We start from the raw sequence: 23,153 nt of genomic DNA, 5'->3' as shown, positions 1-23,153 counted from the left end.
AGGTGTCTGTCTTTCTCTCCCCCTCTGTCTTCCCCTCCTCTCTCTCATTCTTTCTGTCCTGTTCAACAATGACGACATCAATAACAACAACAATAATAACTACAACAAGGGCAACAAAAGAGAAAATAAATACATATAAAAAAAAATAATAATAAAGACAGGACAAGGGGGAAACAGCATCATGGTTTTGCAAAAAGACTCTCATGCCTGAGGCTCCAAAGTCCCAGGTTCATCAGCCAGTCATCAGCACCACCATCAGCCAGAGCTGAGCAGGGCTTGAAGGAAAGAAGGAAGGGAGGGAGGGAAAAAGAGAGAGAGGAAGGAAGGAAGGAAGGAAAGAGAGAAAAAAGAGAGACACCTGCAGCCCTGCAGTGCTGTGCAGGGTGCTGAGAGAGGAGACACCCCACAGCCCTGCCCACCCTCCATGGGCTCCCTGGGTGCTGTGCCTGGTGCTGAGAGAGGAGAGACCCCACAGCCCTGCCCACCCTCCATGGGGCTCCCTGGGTGCTGTGCCTGGTGCTGAGAGAGGAGACACCCCACAGCCCTGCCCACCCTCCATGGGCTCCCTGGGTGCTGTGCAGGGTGCTGAGAGAGGAGACACCCCACAGCCCTGCCCACCCTCCATGGGCTCCCTGGGTGCTGTGCCTGGAGCTGAGAGAGGAGAGACCCCACAGCCCTGCCCACCCTCCATGGGCTCCCTGGGTGCTGTCCATGGTGCTGAGAGAGGAGAGACCCCACAGCTTGCATGGGGGCTGCTGACAAGGAGCTGGTCTCTGAGCCTCCACCATGAGTCACTCCCAGTCAGAACCAGGCTGGGGGACAGGATGCCTGGGTCCCTCTGTGTGGGTGGAGGCAGAGGCTTGCGTCCGGGGACGTCAGCCGCCTTAACTTCCTCTCTTAGCCACACAGGAAGTGCAGCCTTCTAGGGGCCCAGCCCCAGCTGAGCAAGGGCCCCTGGGACCCCCGGGGAAGAGGGCTCCAGCTGGCCAGGCCTGCCAGGGACCATGGAATCCAGAGCTGAGTAAGAGCCACCCTTCCCCATCCCCCAACACACACACACACACACACACACACACACACACACACACACCCTCTGGACAGAGACCCCCCAGATCGGGCCTGAGCTAAGGATGCAAAAAGAATGAAAATCACTGTGGCAGGTGGCAGGAACTCCAGATGGCCACTAGGCCCCGAGTGTGTTTGTGTGTGTGTGTGTGTGTGTGTGTCCCTTTCTCTTTCTCTCTTCTCCCTCTCTCTCTTTCTAATTTTCTTTGTATTATCTTTATTTACTTATTTATTCCATAGAGACTGCTAGAAATTGAGAGGGAAGAGGGAGAAAGATAGGGAGAGAGAGAGAGAGAGAGAGAGACCCACAGCCCTGCTTCACCACTCGGGAAGCTTTTCCCCTGCAGGTGGGGACCAGGGACTCAAACCTGGGTTCTTGCACACTGTAACATGTGCACTCAACCAGGTGCACCACTACCACCGGACCTCTCTCCTCTCTCTCTCTCTCTCTCTCTCTGTTTGCTGTGTGTGACATTTGGTGTGTCTGAAGGCTAGGTGTGCATGGCTTCTGGGAGGCAGTAGAGCTCAGTGATGAAAAGGGGGGGAACCCATTTATGATTGTATGTGTGGGGTGTCTGCCTGAGAGGGAGGGTCCCGACTGCCCCCCATTCTTTCCCCATTATTGGGAACGGTGCTGATGTTTGCCGAGTCACCGTGTCTGCGATCCACCCCTTCCTCAGCACCCCCTCCCCTTCCTTGTGGTCGGTCTCTGAACCTTAGTCCTGGCATCCGGTGTGGGGGGGGGGCAGAGCAAGGATGGGGAAGGTGGCTGAGATTGTGGGGCCTAGGAATTTGGGGGTTGAAGTTTGGTCTGAGGGTGACACAGGGTCCTGGGAAGTGTCACAGACAGAGGGAACACCGGAGGGTTTGTCTGGTCACATGAGAATAAGGGTGGATGCTGTCTAGTCCAAGGTTCAGTCTCACACACATGGCTGAATCTCACACACACACACACACACACACACACACACACCTGTGCATCACACAGTCATGCACACACACACACACACACCTGTGTATTCACGCAGTCATACACACACACACATCTGTGTATCACACAGTCATGCACACACACACCTGTGTATCACACAGTCATGCATACACACCTGTGTATCACACAGCCACAAACATACACACCTATGTATCACACAGTCATGCACACACACACACACACCTGTGTATCACACAGTCACACACACAAAAAAACCTGTGTATCACACAGTCATGCACACACACACCTGTGTATCACACAGTCACGCACACACAAAAACCTGTGTATCACATAGTCATGCACACACACCTGTGTATCACACTGTCCTGCACACACACACCTGTGTATCACACAGTCATGCACACACAAAAACCTGTGTATCACACAGTCATGCACACACACCTGTGTATCACACTGTCCTGCACACACACACCTGTGTATCACACAGTCATGCACACAGACACACCTGTGTATCACACATTCATGCGCACACACACACACCTGTGTATCACACAGTCATGCACACACACCTGTGTATCACTCAGTCATGCACACACACACACCTGTGTATCACACAGTCATGCACACACACACCTGTGTATCACACTGTCCTGCACACACACACCTGTGTATCACACAGTCATGCACACACACCTGTGTATCACACAGTCATGCACACACACCTGTGTATCACACTGTCCTGCACACACACATCTGTGTGTCACACAGTCATGCACACACACACACCTGTGTGTCACACAGTCATGCACACACACACCTGTGTATCACACTGTCATGCACACACACCTGTGTATCACACTGTCCTGCACACACACATCTGTGTATCACACAGTCATGCACACACACAAACCTGTGTATCACACAGTCATGCACACACACAAACCTGTGTATCACACAGTCATGCACACACACAAACCTGTGTATCACACAGTCATGCACACACACACCTGTGTATCACACAGTCATGCACAGACACAAACCTGTGTATCACACAGTCATGCACACACAAAAATCCTGTGTGTCACACAGTCATGCACACACACACCTGTGTATCACACTGTCCTGCACACACACACCTGTGTATCACACAGTCATGCACACACACACCTGTGTATCACACAGTCATGCACACACACATCTGTGTATCACACAGTCATGCACACACACCTGTGTATCACACTGTCCTGCACACACACATCTGTGTATCACAGTCATGCACACACACACCTGTGTATCACACAGTCATGCACACACACAAACCTGTGTATCACACAGTCATGCACACACACAAACCTGTGTATCATACAGTCATGCACATACACACCTGTGTATCACACAGTCATGCACACACACACACACACACACACCTGTGTATCACACAGCCTTGCACACACACACCTGCACCCCCAGCAGCAAACTCCTGCACCCCCCATATTCTCCCATCCCACAGAGGGGACCCCCCAGCCATGTTTGACTGGTTCTTTGAAGCAGCCTGCCCCAGCTCCCTGCAGGAGGGTGAGTTGGGGGGTGCTGGGGAGGGGGGCAACTGAGGAGGGGCGGCCTAGGGCTGGAAAACGAAGAGATCTGCCCTCCCCGCAGACCCCCCCATCCTGCGACAGTTCCCCCCGGACTTCAGGGACCAGGTATGCAGATGGCTCCTCCCTTGACCCCAACCCCAGGGACTAAGACCTGCCCCAGTGAGGGAGGAGATGCCATGCTGTGGACCTAGAACTGGGGTGCCCCGTGAGGGAGGAGGGCGCCCCCCCCCAGTGTCCTTCCCTCTTCTCCCTGTCTCAGGACGCTCTGAAGATGGTTCCAAAATTCTGCTTCCCCTTTGACATGGAAAGGTATAGAAGGTTCTAGAAGGGGGGGCTGGGTGGCATGGGGGCGAGGGTGATGCACCCTAGTTGAGCGCACACATTACCAAGGGCAAGGACCCAGGTTCGAGCCCCCAGTCCCCACCTGCAGGGGAAAGCGAGTGGCGGAGCAGGGCTGCAGATGTCTCTCTGTCTGTCTCCCTCTCTGTCCTCCCCTCCTCTCTCAATTTCACCCTGTCCTATCAAGAATTAAAAATACATAATCAGGGGCCAGACGGTGGCGCTCCCGGTTAAGTGCTCACCTGACATACAGTGTGCAAGGACCCGGGTTCAAGCACCCAGTCCCCACCTGCAGGGAGGGGGGGAAGCTTCACAAGTGGTGAAGCAGGGCTGCAGGTGTCTCTCTGTCTCTCTCCCTCTCTCCTATCTACTTCTCTCTGTCTCTACCAAATAAATAAACAGAATTTTTAAATAGAAGAAGGGGGTGGTCCAGGAGGCGGCGCAGTGGATAAAGCATTGGACTCTCAGGCATGAGGTCCTGAGTTCAATCCCCGGCAGCACGTGTACCAGAGTGATGTCTGGTTCTTTCTCTCTCTCTCCTCCTATCTTTCTCATTAATAAATAAATAAAATCTTAAAAAACAATAGGAAGAAGAAGGGGGCCAGGTGGTGGTGCACCTGGTTAAGCGCACACAATACAGGGCACAAGGACCCGGGTTCGAGCCCCTGGTCCCCTCCCTGCAGGGGAAAAGCTTCACAAGTGGTGAAGTCAAGCTGCAGGTGTCTCTCTGTCTCTCTCCCTATCTCCTCCTCCCCCTAATCTCTCTCTGTTTCTATCCAATAATAAATAATTTTTTAAAAAAAAATTAAAAGAAAGATTAGGAGGGAGAGGAAGGAGAGAATGCGAATGAGGAAAAGATAAAGAACAAGGAGGAGGAAAAGGAGGAGAAAGTGGAGGGGAAAGAGGAGGATGGGGAGGAAGAGGTTTTGGTCCTAAAAAGAATCAGACTCCCAAGGCCACAGGGGCCCTGAAATCCGGGTGTCCAGCCTGGGGGCGGGGCAGCTCTGCAGAGGGAGCATGGTGAAGAACCCAAGGAATCTGCCGCCCTCAGGTCCCTCTAAGATTTTCCACCTCCTCCAGGGAGCCCCCCAGTCCTGCCGTTCAGCATTTCACCTTTGCCCTCACGGACCTGATGGGTACCCGGAGATTCGGCTTCTGCCGCCTGAAGGCGGGGGCCCAGAGCTGTCTCTGCATCCTCAGGTCTGGAATTGGGGGGGGGTCACGTGGCAGAAATGACTGGCCCCACCCAAAGGGGAGGAGTCACGATCAAGTCCCGCCCACCTCCACCATGGACCATTAACTCAGCACATTGGCTCCACCCCTAATGGGGAAGGGTCAACGATTAAGCCCCGCCCACAACATCTGATGGCAGATGATTCACTCAACCCGCTGGCCTCACCCAAAGGGGAGGAGTCACGAGCAAGCCCCGCCCCAGCTCCCACCACCCACCTGGGGGCGTGTGGGGGGGGGGGATGTTCCAGAGGACTGTCCCCTTCTCCCTCCACAGCCACCTGCCTTGGTTTGAGGTCTTCTACAAGCTGCTGAACACAGTGGGGGACCTCCTGGCCCAGGAGCAAGTGAGACCAGCCACCCCCTTTTTTCATTCCTGGGAAGCCCCCACACCCCACCCCCACCCTCAGTACCAGCCCCATGCAGAACTCTCCTGCACCGAACCCCCTCAGCTCCTCCCAGACCAACCAAGCTGAGCCGAGGTCCCGAGACCCCCCCAGCTCATGTTGGGGTTCAGAGGGCTCCCCCCAACTCCCACCCAGGTCCCCGAGGTGGAAGAACTTCTTCTAAAGTTGTTGCAACAGCCTTGCCCTGACCCCCAGGTCTCAGTGGGGCTGGAGCTGGTGAGTTCAACATCTCCCCCCCCTTCCAAGCCCTGGACAATGGGGGAGACAGCACCCCAATTCTGAGCCACTCCCCCCCTACTACACACACAGGGCGCTGCTGTCACTATTTCCGGCGTGCAAGGCATCCCCCCACCTTCCCCTGGGAACAGCAATACGGTGAGAAGGGCTTGAGGACTATGGGAGGGAGGGAGCCCAGGGGAGGGCACCCCCTGAATGACTGTCCCCCCCCACCCCACTCCCTCAGCTTTCCTGCTTCGTGGCTCCGGATTCCAGCCGTCTCCCCTCTATTCCTGAGAATGTGAGTAGAACCTGCCGGGGGGGGGAGGGGGGCAGGCGGGTGGTGGTGCACCTGGTTGAGTGCACATGTTGCAGTGCATAAGGACCCGGGTTCAAACCCCTGGTCCCCAACTGCAGAGGGAAATTATTGGTCCATTATGGAGTAGGGGGGGGATCTTAATTGTAACCCCGCCCCCTTTAAGGGTGAAGCCAGTGGGCTGCGTTAACTATTGGTCCATCATGGAGTTGGACGGGGCTTGATTGTGACCCCCCCTCCCATTTAGGGGTGTGGCCAGTGGGCTGAGTTAACTATCGGTCCATCATGGAATGGGGTGAGACTTGATCATGACTCCTCCCCTTCTTGATTTCTCTGTCTCTATCCAATAATAAGATAAAATACATAAAATAAAATAACCTGCCTGGAGGTAGAATATATATGATCTGGAGGAGCAGGAAGAAGCCCCCCCCCAATCTGGGGTGGGTTTGGGGGCGTCCCCAGACTAGCATGGTTCTCTGCTGCTCAGAGGAACCTCACGGAGCTGGTGGTGGCAGTGACAGGTGACAACATCCTGGGACTATTTGCCGCACTCCTGGCCGAGCGGAGAGTCCTGTTGACAGCCAGCAAGCTGAGCACGGTGAGGCTCGCCCAGAGAGGACCCCGGGGCCAGGGGGTGAGGGGCGGCAACCTGGGGTGGGAGGCGGTGGAAATCCCTAGCTCTGACCCCCCAACACACCAGGTGGCTTCTCCCATCTGGAAGGGCAGGGCTGTGCTCCTGGGAAAAGCGGGAGCGCCAGGCGCCGCCCACTGTGGGCTGGACCCGCCTCTTTGAGGGTGGAGTCAGCGGGCGGAGGCAGTTCATTGGCCAATCATGGATCCCCGGGCGGGGCTTGATCCTGACTCTCCCTTTAGAGGTGGGACCAGAGGGCTGAGTTAACTACTGGCCCACTTTGAAATGGGGCGGGGCTTGATCATGACCCCTCCCCTCCTCCTTTAGGGGTGGGGCCAGCGGGCTGTATTAATTATTGGTCCATCATGAAGTGGGGGCGGGGCTTTATCATGACCCCTCCCCTTTGAGTGGGGGGGCAGTGGACTGTGTGACATTGGTCGGTCATGATGTGGAGGTGGAGCTTGATGCTGACTCCTCCCCTTTGGAGGTGGGACCAGTGGACTGTGTTAATTATTGGTCCATCCCGCTGAGTGGGCGGGGCTTGACCGTGATTTCTCCTCCCCCCTTTGGGTGGGGCCAGTATTTTGAATCTATGTAGAGGGTTAGATATTCATTGCGCCCCCTGGAGGCAGGAACTGGAACACACCAAAGCTGGAGCTGACGTTGGCCAGATTGCTTGGGCGCGGGGAGGGTGAGCAGGACAGAAGGCTGGGGTCATGGGACATGGAGGGCCCACCCCCCACACACATACCCCTCCCCACTGATGCCCCAGCTGACCTCCTGCGTCCACGCCTCCTGCGCCCTCTTGCACCCCATGTGCTGGGAGCACGTGCTAATCCCTACCTTACCGCCCCACCTGCTGGATTACTGCTGGTGAGAAAGGAGGCTGGAGGCAGGGGACGAGGGCCGGGCTTGGGGGGCGCCCCACCCACCCCAACACCGCCAGGCTGAGCCACCCACCCCCTCTTTCTGTGCACCCTGGACAGCGCACCCATGCCCTACCTCATCGGAGTGCACGCCAGCCTGGCCGAGGTGAGTGGTGGGGGACATGGGCAGGAGGGTCCCCTCTCCCTCCCTCCCTCTGCACCCCCCAGATGTCCCCCCACGTCCAGGCTCTGAGCGGCCTCCCCAACACAGAGAGTGCGCGAGAAAGCCCTGGAGGACGTGGTGGTGCTGAATGTGGACTCCAATACCCTGGAGACCCCCTTCGACGACGTGCAGGCTCTGCCCCCTGAAGTGGTCAGTGGTCCCCCCCCCCCGACTCATATACACACACACACACAAAAAAAAACTTTTTTTTAAAGATATATTTATTCTCTTTTGTTGCCCTTGTTGTTTTATTCTTGTAGTTATTGTCGTTGTTGTTGGCTAGGACAGAGAGAAATGGAGAGAGGAGGGGAAGACAGAGAGGGGGAGAGAAAGACAGACACCTGCAGACCTGCTTCACCGCCTGGGAAGCGACTCCCCTGCAGGTGGGGAGCCGGGGGCTCGAACCGGGATCCTTAGGCCGGTCCTTGTGCTTGGCGTGGCGCTGCGCTACCGCCCGAGGCACACACACACCCTTGTCCCCCCTCCTAGGTGTCCCTGCTGAGGCTGCGGCTCAGGAAGGCGGCCCTGGCCCCCGGGGAAGGGGTGTCCCGGCTGTTCCTCAAGGCCCAGGCCCTGCTGTTCGGGGGCTACCGCGAAGCCCTGGTCTGCAGCCCGGTGAGCCCCGGGCGGGTCGGGGGACGGCGACACCTGGCGGCCACGGCGGGGAATGCGCGCTGTCCCTGTTGCCTCGCTCTGGAGATGGGAGGAGACCTTTGGGGAACCCAGGGCCTGAGAGGTTTTGTTTGCTTGCTTTGTTTTAATATTTATTTATTTATCCCCTTTTCTTACCCTTGTTGTTTTATTGTTGTAGTTATTGTTGTTGTTACTGATGTCGTTGTTGTTGGCTAGGACAGAGAGAAATGGAGAGAGGAGGGAAAGACAGAGAGGGGAGAGAAATACAGACACCTGCAGACCTGCTTCACCGCCTGGGAAGCGACTCCCCTGCAGGTGGGGAGCCGGGGGCTCGAACCGGGATCCTTATGCCGGTCCTTGTGCTTTGCGCCACCTGCGCTTAACCCGCGGCGCTACCGCCCGACTCACCTGGTTTTGTTTTTTTATTTAACGAGAAAAATATACAGAGAGAATGATTAGGTAAGTAGGTAGGCGATGGATAGATAGATAGATAGATAGATAGACGTGGATAAATAGAAACATAAATGATATAGTGATAGATAGATATTGGATAGATTTATAGAAAGATGATAGACAGATGATAGATAAATAGATGAACAGATACGTAGATAGTGATAGAGACATATATGATAAAGTGATAGACAGATGTTGGATAGATTTATAGATAAAAAAGATTTATAGATAGATGATAGACATTGTTGTTGGATAGGACAGAGAGAAATGGAGAGAGGAGGGGAAGACAGAGAGGGGGAGAGAAAGACACCTGCAGACCTGCTTCACCGCCTGGGAAGCGACTCCCCTGCAGGTAGGGAGCGGGGGCTCGAACTGGGATCTTTGTGATGGTCCTTGTGCTTTGCGCCAGGTGCGCTTAACCCGCTGCGCCACCGCCCGGCCCCCTTTCCACCTCTATCTCCCTCTCCCCTCTCGATTCTGGTTGACTTTATCCAATAAATAAATAATGACTTTAAAAGAAACTATGAAAAAAATAATACATTATTTTAAAAGATAGATACATAGGTAGGTAGGTAGATGATAGATTGATTCATTGATTGATTGATTGATGGTGGTGCTGGGGATGGAACCTGGGACCTCAGCCTCAGTCAGGAGAGTTGTTTACAGAACTATGATGCTGCATTATTATTATTATTATTATTATTATTATTATTAACCAGAGCCCTGCTCAGCTCTAGCTGATGATGGTGCTGGGAATTGAACCTGGGACTTCAGAGTGTCAACAGGAAACTCTTTTTTGCATAACCACCGTGCTATCTCCCCACCTTCCCCAAGAGAAACATTCAAATAGTTATATTGGGTGTGTGGGGGTAGATAGCATAATGGTTAATGCAAAGAGATCTCCTGCCTGGGGCTCCAAAGTCCCAGGTTCAATTCTCCCACACCACCGTAAGTCAGAGCTGAGCAGGATTCTGGTTTTTGATTTTGTTGTTGTTGTTGTTAATGTATTTATTGTGGCCCGGCAGGTAGCATAGTGACATTTGCAAGCATGAAGCCCCGAGTAAATATTACACAAGCACATTTTGAAGGGTGGGGAAGAGAGAGTCCTGAGCTCGTTCTGTGGGGGAAAAGAGAGGGACAGCCCAGGAGAGGCTCAGGACGTGGGTCCCTCTTGCAGGGCCAGCCTGTGATCTTCAGCGAAGAAGCCTTCCTGGCCCAGAAGCCCGGGACGCCCCTTCAGGCCTTCCACCAGCGCGCCGTACACCTACAGCTATTCAAGCAGGTGGGCCGGGGGGCGGAGCTATGGCGAGAGGGGCGTGGTTTACGTGGTGGGCGTGGCTAGAGTGATCGGGGCGGGGCCACACCAGGATGCTTAGGTCTCTTGGGCGGGCCTAGAGCCTCAGGGGGCGTGGCTAGGACTGGAGGGGCGTGGTCAGACCTCCGTGTGGGATGCCTGTGGGAGGGGCAGGAGCCAGGTGGGCGTGGCCAGAGGCGGGAACTGGGGTCCTTTGGGAGTCTGCTAGAGGGGGCGGGGCTAAACGGTGCTGTCACGCCCCCTGTGGGCGGGGCAAGGTTGAGGGCTCTGGTTCTCTTTAATAAATCAATTAATTTAATTAGTTTACCAGCACAGTTCAGCTCTGGTTTACAACAGTGCAGGGAATTGAACCCGAGATGTCAGAGCCTCCGGCAATGAAAGCTTTTGAGTAACTAGTAACACTAGCAAAAGTCACTTTAAAAAAAATTGTTTTTATCTTGATTTGCTGGATAGAGACAGTCAGACATTAAGAGGGAGAGAGAGACCCCTGCAGCCCAGCTTCACCACTTGTGAAGCTTTCCCCCTGCAGGTGGGGGCCAGGGGCTTGAACCTGGGTCCTTGCCTGAGGCTCTGAGGTTCCAGGTTCAATCCCCAGCACCACCATCAGCCAGAGGGGAGCAGGACAGTGTCTTTGCAGCAGAACTATCCTGCTGTTTTCCCAACCCAAAGAAAGTAAATCTTAATATTTATTTGTTTGTTTGTTTTTATTGAACCTGCAGCCTCAGAGCCTCAGGCAGGAGAGTCTCTTTGCTGAACCACCCTGCTATTTTTCCCAGCCCAAAGAAAATAAATCTTAACCTTTATTTCTTGAACCTGGGACTTCGGAGCCTCAGGCACCAGGAGAGAACCATTAGATTAACAACCCTTCCCCTTAACCTTTATTTTTTCATATATATATATATGTATGTATATATATATGTATGTATTTTAAGACACCAGAGCCTTGCTGATGGTGGTGCAGGGGATTTTGATGGTGGAACCTGGGACTTTGAGCATCAGGCCAGGAGAGTCTCTTTACAGAACCACTGTGATCCCTCCCCAGCCCAAGATGTCTTGATTAGAGAGTTCCGTGCTTTATCTATTTATTGTGTCATCTTCCAAGTGGAGCCTTCTGGCTTTGTTCACTGACATGAGTCTTCCCAGCTCCATCCTTAGTGCAGAGAGAAAGAAAAAGAATAATAGGGAGCCGGCGGTAGTGCAGCGGGTTAAGCGCAGGTGGCGCAAAGCACAAGGACCAGCGTAAGGATCCCGGTTCAAGCCCCCGGCTCCCCACCTGCAGGGGAGTCGCTTCACAGGCGGTGAAGCAGGTCTGCAGGTGTCTGTCTTTCTCCCCCCCCCCCCCCCCCCGTCTTCCCCTCCTCTCTCCATGTCTCTGTCCTATCCAACAACGACGACATCAACAACAATAATAACTAAGCAATGTTAAACAACAAGGGCAAACAACAAAAGGGAAAATTTTAAAAATTAAAAAATAATAATAATAAATGCCGTCAGCAGACACCTGTGAGTCTGACTCTCTGGGATCCTTCTCCCCACGCCCAGTTTATTGAAGGCCGGCTGGAGAGACTGAACTCCGGGGAGGGCTTCTCAGATCTCTTCGAACAAGAGATTACCTGCAGTGGGGCTTCCACAGGTGAGCCCCCCACACACACACCCTGCTCCACCCACGGCTCCCCCAGCCAAGAGCTGACATTCCTCCCTGACCTCTCTCTCCCTCTCTCTCCTGCCCTCAGGAACCATGCGGTCTTATCAGCTCTGGGCAGACAGCCTCAAGGTAATCACTGTGGATCTGTTTACTCCTGGACTCTCAAACCCACCCACCCCAGGCCCCCCGGGGGCAGGTGCAGAGATAGAAAGAAATCTTTAGCTTAATGGCTATGCAAAAAAAAAAAAAAAAAAAAAAGCCTTTCTAGGGGGCAGGGCAGAAAGCATAGTGGTTTTATAAAAACAATTTTCCTGCCTGGGGCACCAAAGATCCCAGGTTCAATCCCCAGCACCACCATAAGACAAGGCTCTATCTTTCTCATTAAAAGAAAAAAAAAAAGAGTCAGGCGGTAGCGCAACAGGTTAAGAGCAGGTGGTGCAAAGCGCAAGGACCGGTGTCAGGATCCCGGTTCGAGCCCCCGGCTCCCCACCTGCAGGGGAGTCGCTTCCCAGGCGGTGAAGCAGGTCTGCAGGTGTCTGTCTTTCTCTCCCCCTCTCTGTCTTCCTCTCCTCTCTCCATTTCTCTCTGTCTTATCTAACAACGATGACATCAATAACAGTAACTGCAACAACAATGAAAAATAATAAAACAGAAAATAAAGAAATCACTTCACAAAATTAAAGACAATTTTGGGAGTTGGACAGTAGCGCAGCAGGTTAAGCGCAGGTGGCACAAAGCGCAAGGACCGGCATAAGGATCCCGGTTCGAGCCCCCGGCTCCCCACCTGCAGGGGAGTCGCTTCCCAGGCGGTGAAGCAGGTCTGCAGGTGTCTGTCTTTCTCTCCCCCTCTCTGTCTTCCCCTCCTCTCTCCATTTCTCTGTCCTATCCAACAACAACAATATAACAAGGGCAACAAAAAGAAATAAATATTTAAATATAAATATATATGCACAAGGACCCAGGTTCAACCCCTGGCCCCCACTTGCATGGAGGAAGCTTCACAAGCGGTGAAGCAGGGCTGCAGGTGTCTCTCTGTCTCTTTTTATTCATTATTTATTTTAATTATTTTTATTTATTGGATAGAGACAGCCAGAAATCAAGAAGGGGGAGGGAGAAAGGGGGAGAGATGGAAAAGATACCTGCAGCCCTGCTTCACCACTTGTGAAGCTTTCCCCCTGCAGGTGGAGACCAGGGGCTCGAACCCAGGTCCTTGCACATTGTAATGTGTATCACCGCAGCCTCTGTCTCTCTCCTCCATCACCTCCTCCCCTCTCAATGTCTCTCTCTCTATATATATATATATATATACACACATATATTTACATCCAATAATAAAAGACGTGTTACACAGTAACCCCAAGATCCCCTGTCTTCCCTGCACCCCACCCCTGGACATTTCCTCTCTCCCAGAAAGGAGGGGGAGCTCTCCTACATTCGGTCAAGGCCAAGACCCAACCAGCCGTGAAGAACATGTACCGAACGGTGAGCCATTTCAACCCCAGTATCTGAAGGGAATTTGTTGGGGGGGGGGGGATTTCAGGAGACAGCACAGTGGTTCTACAAATGGACTCTCCTGCTAGAGGCTCAGATCCCAGTTTCCATCCCCAGCACCACCATCAGCCAGAGCTGAGCAGGCCTCTGGTTTCAAATATATACATATTCCATATGTAAAGAGTGTTTACAAATCAACAAGAAAAAGGCAGATAAAAATAATAATAATAATAATGCAAAGTCTTTTGCCAGAGTCAGCAGGGCAATCACTCACAGTTCACTTTTTATTTCTTCTTCTTAACATCACACTCTTTTCTGGTCCAAACAATTTCTTTGCCGTGAAGAAATTAACACCGCAGAATAAACCAAGAGTCCTGCTTCCATGTGACAATTTGCACGCCTGCCCCTTTGTGCTCCCCTTGTCATGTCTGTCAAGTTCCTTGGGGGAGGGCAGAGATCTTGGCTTTTTTTTTGGGGGGGGGGGAATCAGAAAACTCCCCCCACGTCCACACGTGCTCTGTGTCGGGTTGATCGAGATGCATTCTTGCCGGCTTCTCTTTCCTTAGGCCAAGAGTGGGCTGAAAGGCGTGCAAAGCCTTCTGCTGTACAAGGCAAGTCTGGAGGGCAGCGTGGAGGAGGACTTGGGGGGAGGGGAGAGGGTATGGGGGCTGCGCAGGGAAGGAGAATAAGGAGGAGCACCTGGCTTGCCCTCCCTCTTCCTAGGATATGGGGTCCTGCATGCAAAGAGGGGGTTCCCTGAGGGTCGCCAGCCCCACCAGTCGCTCGGAACGCCTGCAGCAAAGACTTCCTGTGTCTCAGCATTTCGGGCAGGTCAGCCTTCAGTCACCCCAGAATTCGAGGCACCCCTCCCCACCCAAGCTTTTGAGAAACACCCCCAGCCCCCCAATCTCTTTGTAGAACCGGCCTCTTCGTCCAAGCAGGAGATTTGGGCTGGATGAGGGATTTCCTGAGGCCCCCAGGCAGGGGTAAGGCTAATTCCAGTCAAACAGATTGGAGGGGAGGGGGCGAAAAATGAATTACTGAAGCTGCTGGAGGGGAAGTGGTGGTGGTGGGGGGTGACTCGGCTGAGGTCACCCCATCATCTCTCCCCTGCACCCCCCAGGACAGCCCCTCCCGTGGGCCCTGAGGGTGCCCTCGACCCGTGGGCAGAGGAACCGCTGGATGGAAGCTTTTTAGGCTTCATGGAACTGGATTTGCTGAGTGAGGTCCTGGACTGTCTGAACACGGGGACAGGAAAGGGGACCCTGCGGCCCAGCCAGAGCTTGGACTGCTGCCACCAAGAGGGGCTGGAGTATTGCTCCAGCCTGGTGAGAATCGACCCCCCCACACCACCAGCACCCCAGCCCAGCCCCCCAAAACCAGCCAGACCCTCATGTGAGACACACGCCCTTCCCCTCCACCCCAATTAGGCTGACGTTCCAAGCAGCCCTCAGTGGACTCAAGAACAGCCGCCCGGAACCCAGTCCCTGCCGGCCAGCCTCAGCCCCGAAACCACACCCTCCCAGGAGCACCCCGCTTCCAGGTCACCCCCAGAAGCAGACCGAGGACCCGCCGGTCCGTCCCGGCCTCCTACAAGATCTGCGGACCCGGAGTCATTGATCTTGGGACCTCAGGCCTTCACCCTGGACCTCTCGCCATCCCACCCAGAGAGCCCTCCACCCCCAGGCCCTGCAGACCCCAAACTGGATACCCCCAAAGCCCCCCGGCCTTTTGACTCTGGCTCTTTCTCAGAGGCCCCCGGTGTCCTGCCTTCTGGAACCCTCCTGGAAAAACACACTGACCCCCGGAATTCAGTCCCCAGGGTCCCCCTTAATGACAGGCAGGAGGAGTCCCGGGACAGGAGTCAGCCCAGAGTGGCCGAGCTTAAAAAGTGCTTTGAAGGTTAAAGATGGAGGTAGCGGTGAGGGGAGGGAGAGCCTGAGGCTCCCACTCCAGCCCCACCCCCTCAGTCCCCCAGTAAAGCTAAAACCGACCCCCCCAAAAAAAAATTTTTTCCTGGTGAGTTCAGCCGGTGACAACCTATCTACTCAGAAACTCAGTGGAATCAACCAACTACCCTACCAACAAAATTTTCCAGGTGCCACTGAAAGGCCCTCTCCTTGGGGGGGTGGGGGGTGGGCGTGCACCTGGTTGAGCCCACATGTTACAGGAACCGGGTTTGAGCCCCCCCATCCCCCAGTCCCCAGTCCCCACCTGCAGGGGAAAAGCTTCACAAATGGTGAAGCAGGACTGCAGGTGCCTCTCTCCGTGCCTCTCTCCATGCCTCTCAATTTCTGGCTGTCTCTATCCAATAAAAATAAAGATAATGATGATAATAATAAAAGGCCCTCTCCTCCAGGAAGCCCTCCAAGATCCACCCCAAGGATCCTGGAGAGCTCAGAGTTAACTCAGCCCTCCAAACAGTTCAGGAGTCCTGCAACTTGCATCTGACCTCCCTCCCCCACCAAAAAAAAAAAAAAAAGAGGTTTATTATAACTGACCACCAAATATATATATATAGGCAATACCCCATGGTCAAACCCCCCAAGAAGTAAAACCTGCAGGCATTTCTTCTGTTGTTAAGCACTGGCTAGGGCCCAGAGAGGGCTTGGTGTCCCCCCTAGGTCACACAGCAGTGAAGACAGATGGGGAAAAAGGAAAAACTAAAGAAATAAAGGCGGGGTGGGCGGAGAGGGAAGTAGAATTGGGGCGCGGGGAGCGACTAGATGGGAAGGCACCCCCGTACGGTGTCCTTGCGTTCCTGGGGAGGCTGGGTCTCGGCTGCATTTGAGAACTGAAAGGAAAGGGGGGCCGTGTCGGGGAAGGGAAGGGAGGGGAGACTAAGTGTGCGGTCAAAGCCGGGGACAGCAGCAGGTGGAGGGGGGCCCGGCGGCAAGTGCAGGCGAGTGGAGAGCCGGGGTTCAAGCAGAGGCGACATGCTGTGCTGAAGTCCCCCCCCACAATCCCCAGCCAGCGACCCCCACCACCCCCGACCCCCCAAGTTCCTGTGAGTCTCAGAAGCTGGGAGTCCCGCTGGCCGAGGTGCTGGGTGCTGGGTGCTGGCTGGCTGGTGGCTGGTGGCGGCGGTGTTCAGATGAGCCGTTCCTCAGGGGGCAGCTTCAGGTTGGGGGGCGGTGGGGCTCTGGCACCCACCTGCTCTTCGCTGCTGGGCCTGTAGGTGCCTTCTGTCTGTCTCTTCTCACGAAGCTTCCGGACCAGGAGCCCCAGGCCCACGGCCAGGAGTAGGGCGGCCAGGAGTGAGAAGACGACGATAATAGCAGTAATGGCCTCCTGGGACTGGCCGGGGAGGGGGGCAGATGTGAGCCTCGGGCGGGGGGGGGGGGAGTCGGTCAGACAACCCCCGCCCCAAGGGTCTCCAGGAGGACCCCCGAGCCTCCTTCCAGCCCCCCGTGCACCCCCCGACACACACACACAGCAGCCACTGTCCTCCACCCAGCACCTCTGCTCTCCCTGCAACACATCTGGGGCTCCGCCCACCCCCCCAATACCTTGTCCCCGAACCCCCTCCCCAACACGGACACGGCTAAGCTCCTAGTACCCTTCCTCCATGTGCCTGAGGGGTATGGGGGTGAGATGACAGCCCGCCCCCCAAGATCCCGTTCTGGTTCTTTCTTTAAATGTTGTTAAAAAAAAAATGTTGGGGCCAGGCGGTAACGCACTGGGTTAAACGGGCATGGTGCAAAGGGCAAGGACCCACGTAAGGATCCCAGTTCGAGCCCCCGTTCCCCCCCCACACCTGCAAAGGGGTCGCTTCCCAGGCGGTGAAGCGGGTCTGCAGGTGTCTGTCTTTCTCTCCCCCTCTGTCTTCCCCTCCTCTCTCCATTTCTCTCTGTCCTATCCAACAACAGCAACAATGGTAATAACAACAACGACAAACAACAAGGGCAACAAAAAGGAAAAAAAAAGTCTCCAGGAGCAGTGGATTCATAGTGCAGGCACTGAGCCCCAGCGATAACCCTGGAGGCAAAAAAAAAAAAAAAAAGAAAGAAAGAAAAAGACAAAAAATTAATAATAATAGGTCGTGTATTTATTGGCTAGAGACAGGTGTAAATTGAAAGGGGATGGGGATACAGAAAAGGAGAGAGAGAGAGACAGAGAGACACCTGCAGCCCTGCTTCACCACTCGGGAAGCTTTCCCCTGCAGGTGGGGACCCGGAGAAGGGGCCTCGAACCCGGGTCCTTGCTCATTGTAACATGTGCACTCAAGCAGGTACACGCCACCCCCCGGGGTACCTCTCTCTCCCTCCGACTCCTTCATGAGCAAATACGGGATTACCAAGACAGTCACAACACACTTTTGCATTGAAAAAAATATATATTTCATGGGGCCGGGCAGTGGCACACCTGGTTAGGTGCTCATATTACAGTGCGCCAGGACCCGGGTTCGAGTCCCTGGTCCCCACCTGAGTGGTGAAGCAGGGCAGCAGGTGTCTCTCTGTCTCTCTGTCTCTCCCTCTCCCCTCTGGATTTCTGGCTGTCTCTATCCAATACATACATAAAAATAATTTCAGACATTTTTTCCAGGATCTCGAACCCAGCACTCACCGATCTCAAAGCATGCAGGTGTGCAGGGGGTCGCCCGCCCCCCCCTCAACTTGGCTGTCTTGGCTTTCTCTCATTTTGGGGGTTCTCAGTTCACCAGACTGAGCCCCCAAAAAGGGGAGAGGGTTGGGGGAGTGGAAGCTGCCTCCCCTTTTCTGCCCCCCCCCAACTCACCAAGGCTCCATTGGGCTGGGAGCTGGTCGCCGGAGTGGTGCTGTTATGCGTGTGGGGTTCCGGTGCTGGGGTGGGGGGCCGAGGGGGAGAGGCTCAGCGAACCCCAAGATTTTCATCCCACCTGGCCTCTCTCCCTGCACTGTTTCCCTCATGAAAACTGCTCTCCCACCTTCAACTCTAGTGGCCCAGGGTGAGGGGTGGGGAGGAGAGGTGGGTATGTGTGTGAGTGGGGTGGGGTGGGGTGGGGCCCCCAAATATATTTCTCCAGCTCAAATCAGCCCCTAGCAAGTCAGCTTGCTTCCAGCTGGGGTGGGGGCTTGAACTTGGGCCACCGGAAGTCCCACCCTGCCCTGCTCCACCCCCACCCCCACCCCCACCCCCACCCCAGGGCCCTGCAGGGGGGACCGGGGCGGGGCCTCCCTCCCAGTCCGGCCAGTCTGACTCACCCCCCCCACCCAACCCCCACCCAGCCCCCACCCTCAGGGACAGGACGACAGGCCAGGGTGCAAGACCCCCCCCACCCCCCTTTCCTCTCCCTCCTCTGGACACCCGGTGGTGTAAGAGAATGGGGGACCCCTGCCCCCACCCCAGCCAGCACCCTAAAGTGCTGGGGACACCCCGCCCCGCTCAGGAATCTGAAGTCTGTGGACTCTCAAAGACTTCCCCACCCCACGTCCCCCTCCCCCACCCAGCACCCACCCAGCACCTAGCACCCAAGCACCCCCCCCCCGTAGGTACTTACTCTGCCCGCTGACCCCGTCCCAGCTGACCGGCAGGAGGACGACGAGGAGACCCAGCCCGGGGGTCGCCATGGGCCGGGGGGCCAAGGGGGGGGTGCTGGTGGCACTGCGTGGACAGGGGTGCGCGGGGCGGGGTGGGGGGCGCTCACCGCATTTTTAAGGGGGGGGCTGCGGGGAAGGGAGGGAGGGGGAGGGGTCCACCTGCGCGCGAGCCTGGCACCTGCGGGGCGGGAGGCGGAGAGGCCGGGGCGTGGGGGAGGGGGCTGGGCACCCCAAATCCCGCCCCTGCCCGGAGGTCACAGGCTGAAGATTAACCTGCATTGGGGTGGGGGGGTGGAGGAGGGGGGTCGGTTCCCCCCGGGCCATGCTCCCCGGGCTCCCTACCTGGCCTGCGATCGCCTTGGACTTTGCTCAGAGTTCCGGTCCGCCCGGGAGGGGTGGGGTCATGCGAAGGTGGGGGGTGGTAGGGTGGCAGGGTGGGTAGAGAGAGAGACAGACAGACAGACAGACAGAGAGAGAGAGAGAGAGAGAGCTCTCTCCAAGCCCGGGGCGGCGGCGGTGGCGGTGGCGGTGGTGGCGGTGGCGGTGGTGGCGGTGGCGGTGGTGGCGGCGGCCACCCAGGTCAGACTCCGGCCGCTCCGCCCGTTCACGTGACCCGGGAAGTTTAGTCACTTACCTGGGAGGCGGGGGGGGGGGGGGGAGGGGGAGGGGAGCGCACTTCCGGCCCCTGCACCTGAGCGGGGGGCGGGGCCGGGGCCTGGGGGCGGGGCTCCGGGCGCACCTGTACCTGGAGCCCCGCCCCCTCCCCTGGCTCCTCCCCCGCCCCAAGGGTCCGCCCACCTGTGCTCCCCTCCCCCACCCCGTGGGAACAGGAAAACAAAAACCACTTGGGTGACATGTGGAACTCTAGACATTGTCTTTTTTTTATTTTTATTTTTTGGGGGGGAAGATTTTCTTTATTTGTTCATGAGAAATAATAGGAGAGAGAGAGAGAGAAAGAACCAGACATCACTCTGGCCCATGTGCTGCCGGGGATTGAACTCGGGACCTCATGGTTGAGAGTCCAAAGACTTATCCACTGCGCCATCTCCCGGATCACGTAATCTTATTTATTACTTATTTTTATTTATTTATTTATTTATCTACTTATTAGATAGAGACAGAGAGAAACTGAGAGGGAGGAGAGCTAGAGAGAGAAAGAGACAGAGAGACATCCGCAGCTCTGCTTCACCACTCGGGAAGCTTCCTCCCCCCTGCAGGTAGGGACCAGGGACTTGAACCTGGGTCCTTGTGCACTGGGATGTGTGAGCTCAACCAGGTGTGCCACCACCTGCTCCCATCATTTTTATTTAATATTGTTTATTTATTTAGTAGTGAATAGAGACAGAGAGAAATCGAGGGGGGAGATAGAGAGACAGAGAGACACCTGCAGCCCTGCCTCACCACTCGTGAAGCTTTCCCCCTGCAGGTGGCGACCAGGGGCTTGAACCCAGGTCCTTGCACAGTGTAATGTGTGCGCTCAACCAGGTGCACCACCGCCTGGCCCCTTATACATTGTAATCTTACAATCTTGCAACATACTATCTTTTTTTTTTTTGCAACATACCATTAATAACAAAAGAGTATATAGACATATTTTTAAAAACAACATCTAGGGTAAGGGTGTATAGCATAATCGTTCTGCAAAAAGGCTCAGAGCTGGAGGCTCTGGAGTGCCGGGTTCAAGTCCCAGCATCACCATCAGCCAGAGCTGTGGGAAAAAAGAAAGAAAAAGAAAAAAGACAGAAGGAAAGAAAGAGAGAAAGGAAGGGAGGAAGGAAGAGGGAGACAAAAGAAAAAGAGGAGGCCAAGTGGTGGCGCGCCGGGTTAAGTGCTCACATTACGGTGCCCAAGGACCTGGGTTCGAGCCCCTGGTAACCACCTGCAGGAGAAAAGCTTCCCGAGAGGTGAAGCAGGGCTACAGGTATCTGGATCCCGGTTCGAGCCCCCGGCTCCCCACCTGCAGGGGAGTCGCTTCCCAGGCGGTGAAACAGGTCTGCAGGTGTCTGTCTTTCTCTCCCCCTCTCTGTCTTCCCCTCCTCTCTCCACTTCTCTCTGGCCTATCCAACAACAATGACAGCAATAACAACAGCAGTAATAACCACAACAATGATAAAAACAACAAGGTCAACAAAAGGAAAAAAAAAAAAAAAGCTAGCCTCCAGGAGCAGAGCACCCAGCCCCAGCAATAATCCTGGAGGCAAATAAAATAAAATAAAATAAAATAAAAACGTAATCTTGGGCGGGGGGAGGGGGTAAATAGCATCATGGTTCTGCAAAGAGACTCTCCTGCTCGAGGCTCCAAGGTCCCAGGTTCTTTTTGTTTGTTTGTTTTTAATATTTATTTATTCCCTTTTGTCACCCTTGTTGTTTTATTGTAGTTATTATTCTTGTTGTCACTGATGTCGTCGTTGTTGGATAGGACAGAGAGAAATGGAGAGAGGAGGGGAAGACGGCGGGGGGGGGGGGGGGGAGAAAGACAGACACCTGCAGACCTGCTTCACCGCCTGGGAAGAGACTCCCCTGCAGGTGGGGAGCCGGGGGCTCGAACCGGGATCCTTACGCCGGCCCTTGCGCTTTGTGTCACGTGAATTTAACCCACTGCGCGACCGCCCGACTCCCAAGGTCCCAGGTTCTATGCCCTGCACCACCATAAGCCAGAGCTGAGCAGGGCTCTGGTAATTATCACAATAATAATCATCTAAAATAACTCAGAGGAAAATAAAAATTATTGGGAAAAAGGATTTAAAAAAAAAAAAAACCCTGCAGGGCGTCACACCTGGACAGGCAACTGTTCCCCGCAGGAACACTGTCGAGCAGCCGCCCCCCACCACTCGCCCTCTGCACAATTGGGGGGGGGCTGTCCCTCCACCTGGGGGCGGAGTCTCGCTGAGGCCACGCCCACCTGCCCTGGGACCCGCAGTGCAGAGCTCGCCCTGTGCCCTCCCAACTCCCCACTCCTGGAGGTCCTCCCCACATCCCTTCAGAAGGAAGTGAGCACCTGCCTGAAGTATCTTTATTTATTTCTTGGATAGAAGGAATGGGGGAGATAGAGAGAGACACAGAGACACCTGCAGCCCTGCTTCACCACTTGCAAAGCTTTCCCCCTGCAGGTGGGGAACCGAGGGCTTGAACCCGGGTCCTTTCGCATTGTAATGTGTGCGCTCAACCAGGTACACCACCACCCAGCCCCCACTTAAAAATATTTTATTTAGGGCGGACGGGGACGGGGTAGATAGCATAATGGTTATGCAAAGAGCCTCTCCTGCCTGAGGCTCTGGTTCCAGGTTCACTCCCCTGTACCACCAGAAGCCAGAGCTGAGCAGTGCTCTGGCAAAAATAAAAATAAATAAATAAAAATAAATTTTAAAAAATATTTTATTTATTTTGATAAGAAAGATGCAGGGAGGGAGAAAGAGAGAGTACCAGAGCGCTGCTGAGCTCTGGCTGATAGTGGTGCTGGGGATTAAACCTGGGACCTCAGAGCCTCAGGCAGGAGAGTCTTTTCTGCACAACTGCTGTGTTTCCCCAGGCCCCCTCATGATCATTATTTTTATTATTATTATTTTTTTAACCAGAGCACTGTTCAGCTCTGGCTTATGGTGGTGTGGGAAATTGAACCTGGGACTTTGGAGCCTCAGGTATGAGAGTCTGTTTGCAGAACCATTATGTTATCTACCCTCCGACCATCATCATTATTTTTTTTCCCTTTTGTTGCCCTTGTTGTTTTATTGTTGTAGTTATTATTGATGTTGTCATTGTTGGATAGGACAGAGAGAAATGGAGAGAGGGAGGGGAAGACAGAGAGGAGGAACCGAGATCCTTATGTCGGTCTTTGTGCTTTGCGCCACCTGCGCTTACCCCGCTACAGCCCGACTCCCCATCATTATTTTTTAAATTATTTTTATTTATTTATTGGATAGAGACAGCCAGAAGTTGAGAGAGAGGCACGGGGGTGGTAGAGAGGGGAAGAGAGAGAGAAAGAAAGAGACACCTGCAGCCCTGGTTCACCACTCATGAAGTTTTCTCCCTGCAGGTGGGGACAGAGGGCTTGAACCCAGGTCCTTACACATTGTAACCTGTGCGTTCAGCTAGGCGTGCCACCACCCGACTATTATTATTACTGTTGTTGTTGGTGTTATACCCAGAGCTCTGCTCAGCTCTGGCTGATGGTGGTGCTGGGGATTGAACCTGGGACCTCAGAGACTCCGGCAGGAGAGTCCTTTTGCTGAACCACTGTTCTGTCTCCCCAGCCCC

At 54.6% G+C, this 23,153-nt stretch overlaps 2 protein-coding genes across 3 annotated transcripts; one reads left to right on the top strand and one right to left on the bottom strand.

The window, feature by feature from the left end:
• Positions 1-825: 825 nt before the first annotated feature.
• Positions 826-15,609, top strand: DENND1C (DENN domain containing 1C). 2 transcript variants are annotated; one of them, XM_060181547.1, is made up of 23 exons: positions 826-1,021; positions 3,528-3,592; positions 3,677-3,720; positions 3,875-3,924; positions 5,035-5,154; positions 5,462-5,531; positions 5,727-5,807; positions 5,901-5,966; positions 6,055-6,108; positions 6,611-6,721; positions 7,527-7,627; positions 7,741-7,786; positions 7,892-7,993; positions 8,333-8,458; positions 10,107-10,211; positions 11,787-11,877; positions 11,978-12,018; positions 13,300-13,371; positions 13,947-13,991; positions 14,104-14,211; positions 14,299-14,366; positions 14,504-14,708; positions 14,811-15,609. In XM_060181547.1, exons 1-23 carry the CDS (start codon positions 1,005-1,007, stop codon positions 15,285-15,287), a joined length of 2,265 nt encoding a protein of 754 aa, XP_060037530.1. In that variant the 5' UTR covers positions 826-1,004; the 3' UTR covers positions 15,288-15,609. The 2 variants fall into 2 exon arrangements, with proteins under 2 accessions (XP_060037530.1, XP_060037531.1); XM_060181548.1 differs by lacking the exon at positions 10,107-10,211.
• Positions 15,610-15,943: 334 nt separating this feature from the next.
• CRB3 (crumbs cell polarity complex component 3) lies at positions 15,944-18,269 on the bottom strand. Its single transcript, XM_060181719.1, has 4 exons — positions 18,239-18,269; positions 18,118-18,182; positions 16,534-16,677; positions 15,944-16,174 (listed from the first exon to the last, which is right to left on the bottom strand). Exons 1-4 carry the CDS (start codon positions 18,267-18,269, stop codon positions 16,103-16,105), a joined length of 312 nt encoding a protein of 103 aa, XP_060037702.1. The 3' UTR covers positions 15,944-16,102.
• Positions 18,270-23,153: the final 4,884 nt, after the last annotated feature.

Source organism: Erinaceus europaeus, chromosome 23 (genome assembly GCF_950295315.1).
Source record: "Erinaceus europaeus chromosome 23, mEriEur2.1, whole genome shotgun sequence".
Taxonomy (NCBI): Eukaryota; Metazoa; Chordata; class Mammalia; order Eulipotyphla; family Erinaceidae; genus Erinaceus; species Erinaceus europaeus.
The sequence above is the reverse complement of the archived record's forward strand: the minus strand, read 5'-3'. Positions and strand labels throughout refer to the sequence as shown.

What these genes read in the sequence shown, in the direction of transcription:
- DENND1C (XM_060181547.1), top strand. An exon ending in CACCTGCTGGATTACTGCTG is followed by an intron (nt 7,628 to 7,740) that starts GTGAGAAAGGAG and finishes CACCCTGGACAG; the next exon opens with CGCACCCATGCCCTACCTCA. An exon ending in CTGCAGTGGGGCTTCCACAG is followed by an intron (nt 11,878 to 11,977) that starts GTGAGCCCCCCA and finishes TCCTGCCCTCAG; the next exon opens with GAACCATGCGGTCTTATCAG.
- CRB3 (XM_060181719.1), bottom strand. Translation starts at nt 18,269, where the DNA reads ATGAGGGAAACAGTGCAGGGAGAGAGGCCAG. An exon ending in CCCAGCCCAATGGAGCCTTG is followed by an intron (nt 16,678 to 18,117) that starts GTGAGTTGGGGG and finishes CTCCCCGGCCAG; the next exon opens with TCCCAGGAGGCCATTACTGC. An exon ending in GGCCCAGCAGCGAAGAGCAG is followed by an intron (nt 16,175 to 16,533) that starts GTGGGTGCCAGA and finishes CTTTCCTTTCAG; the next exon opens with TTCTCAAATGCAGCCGAGAC.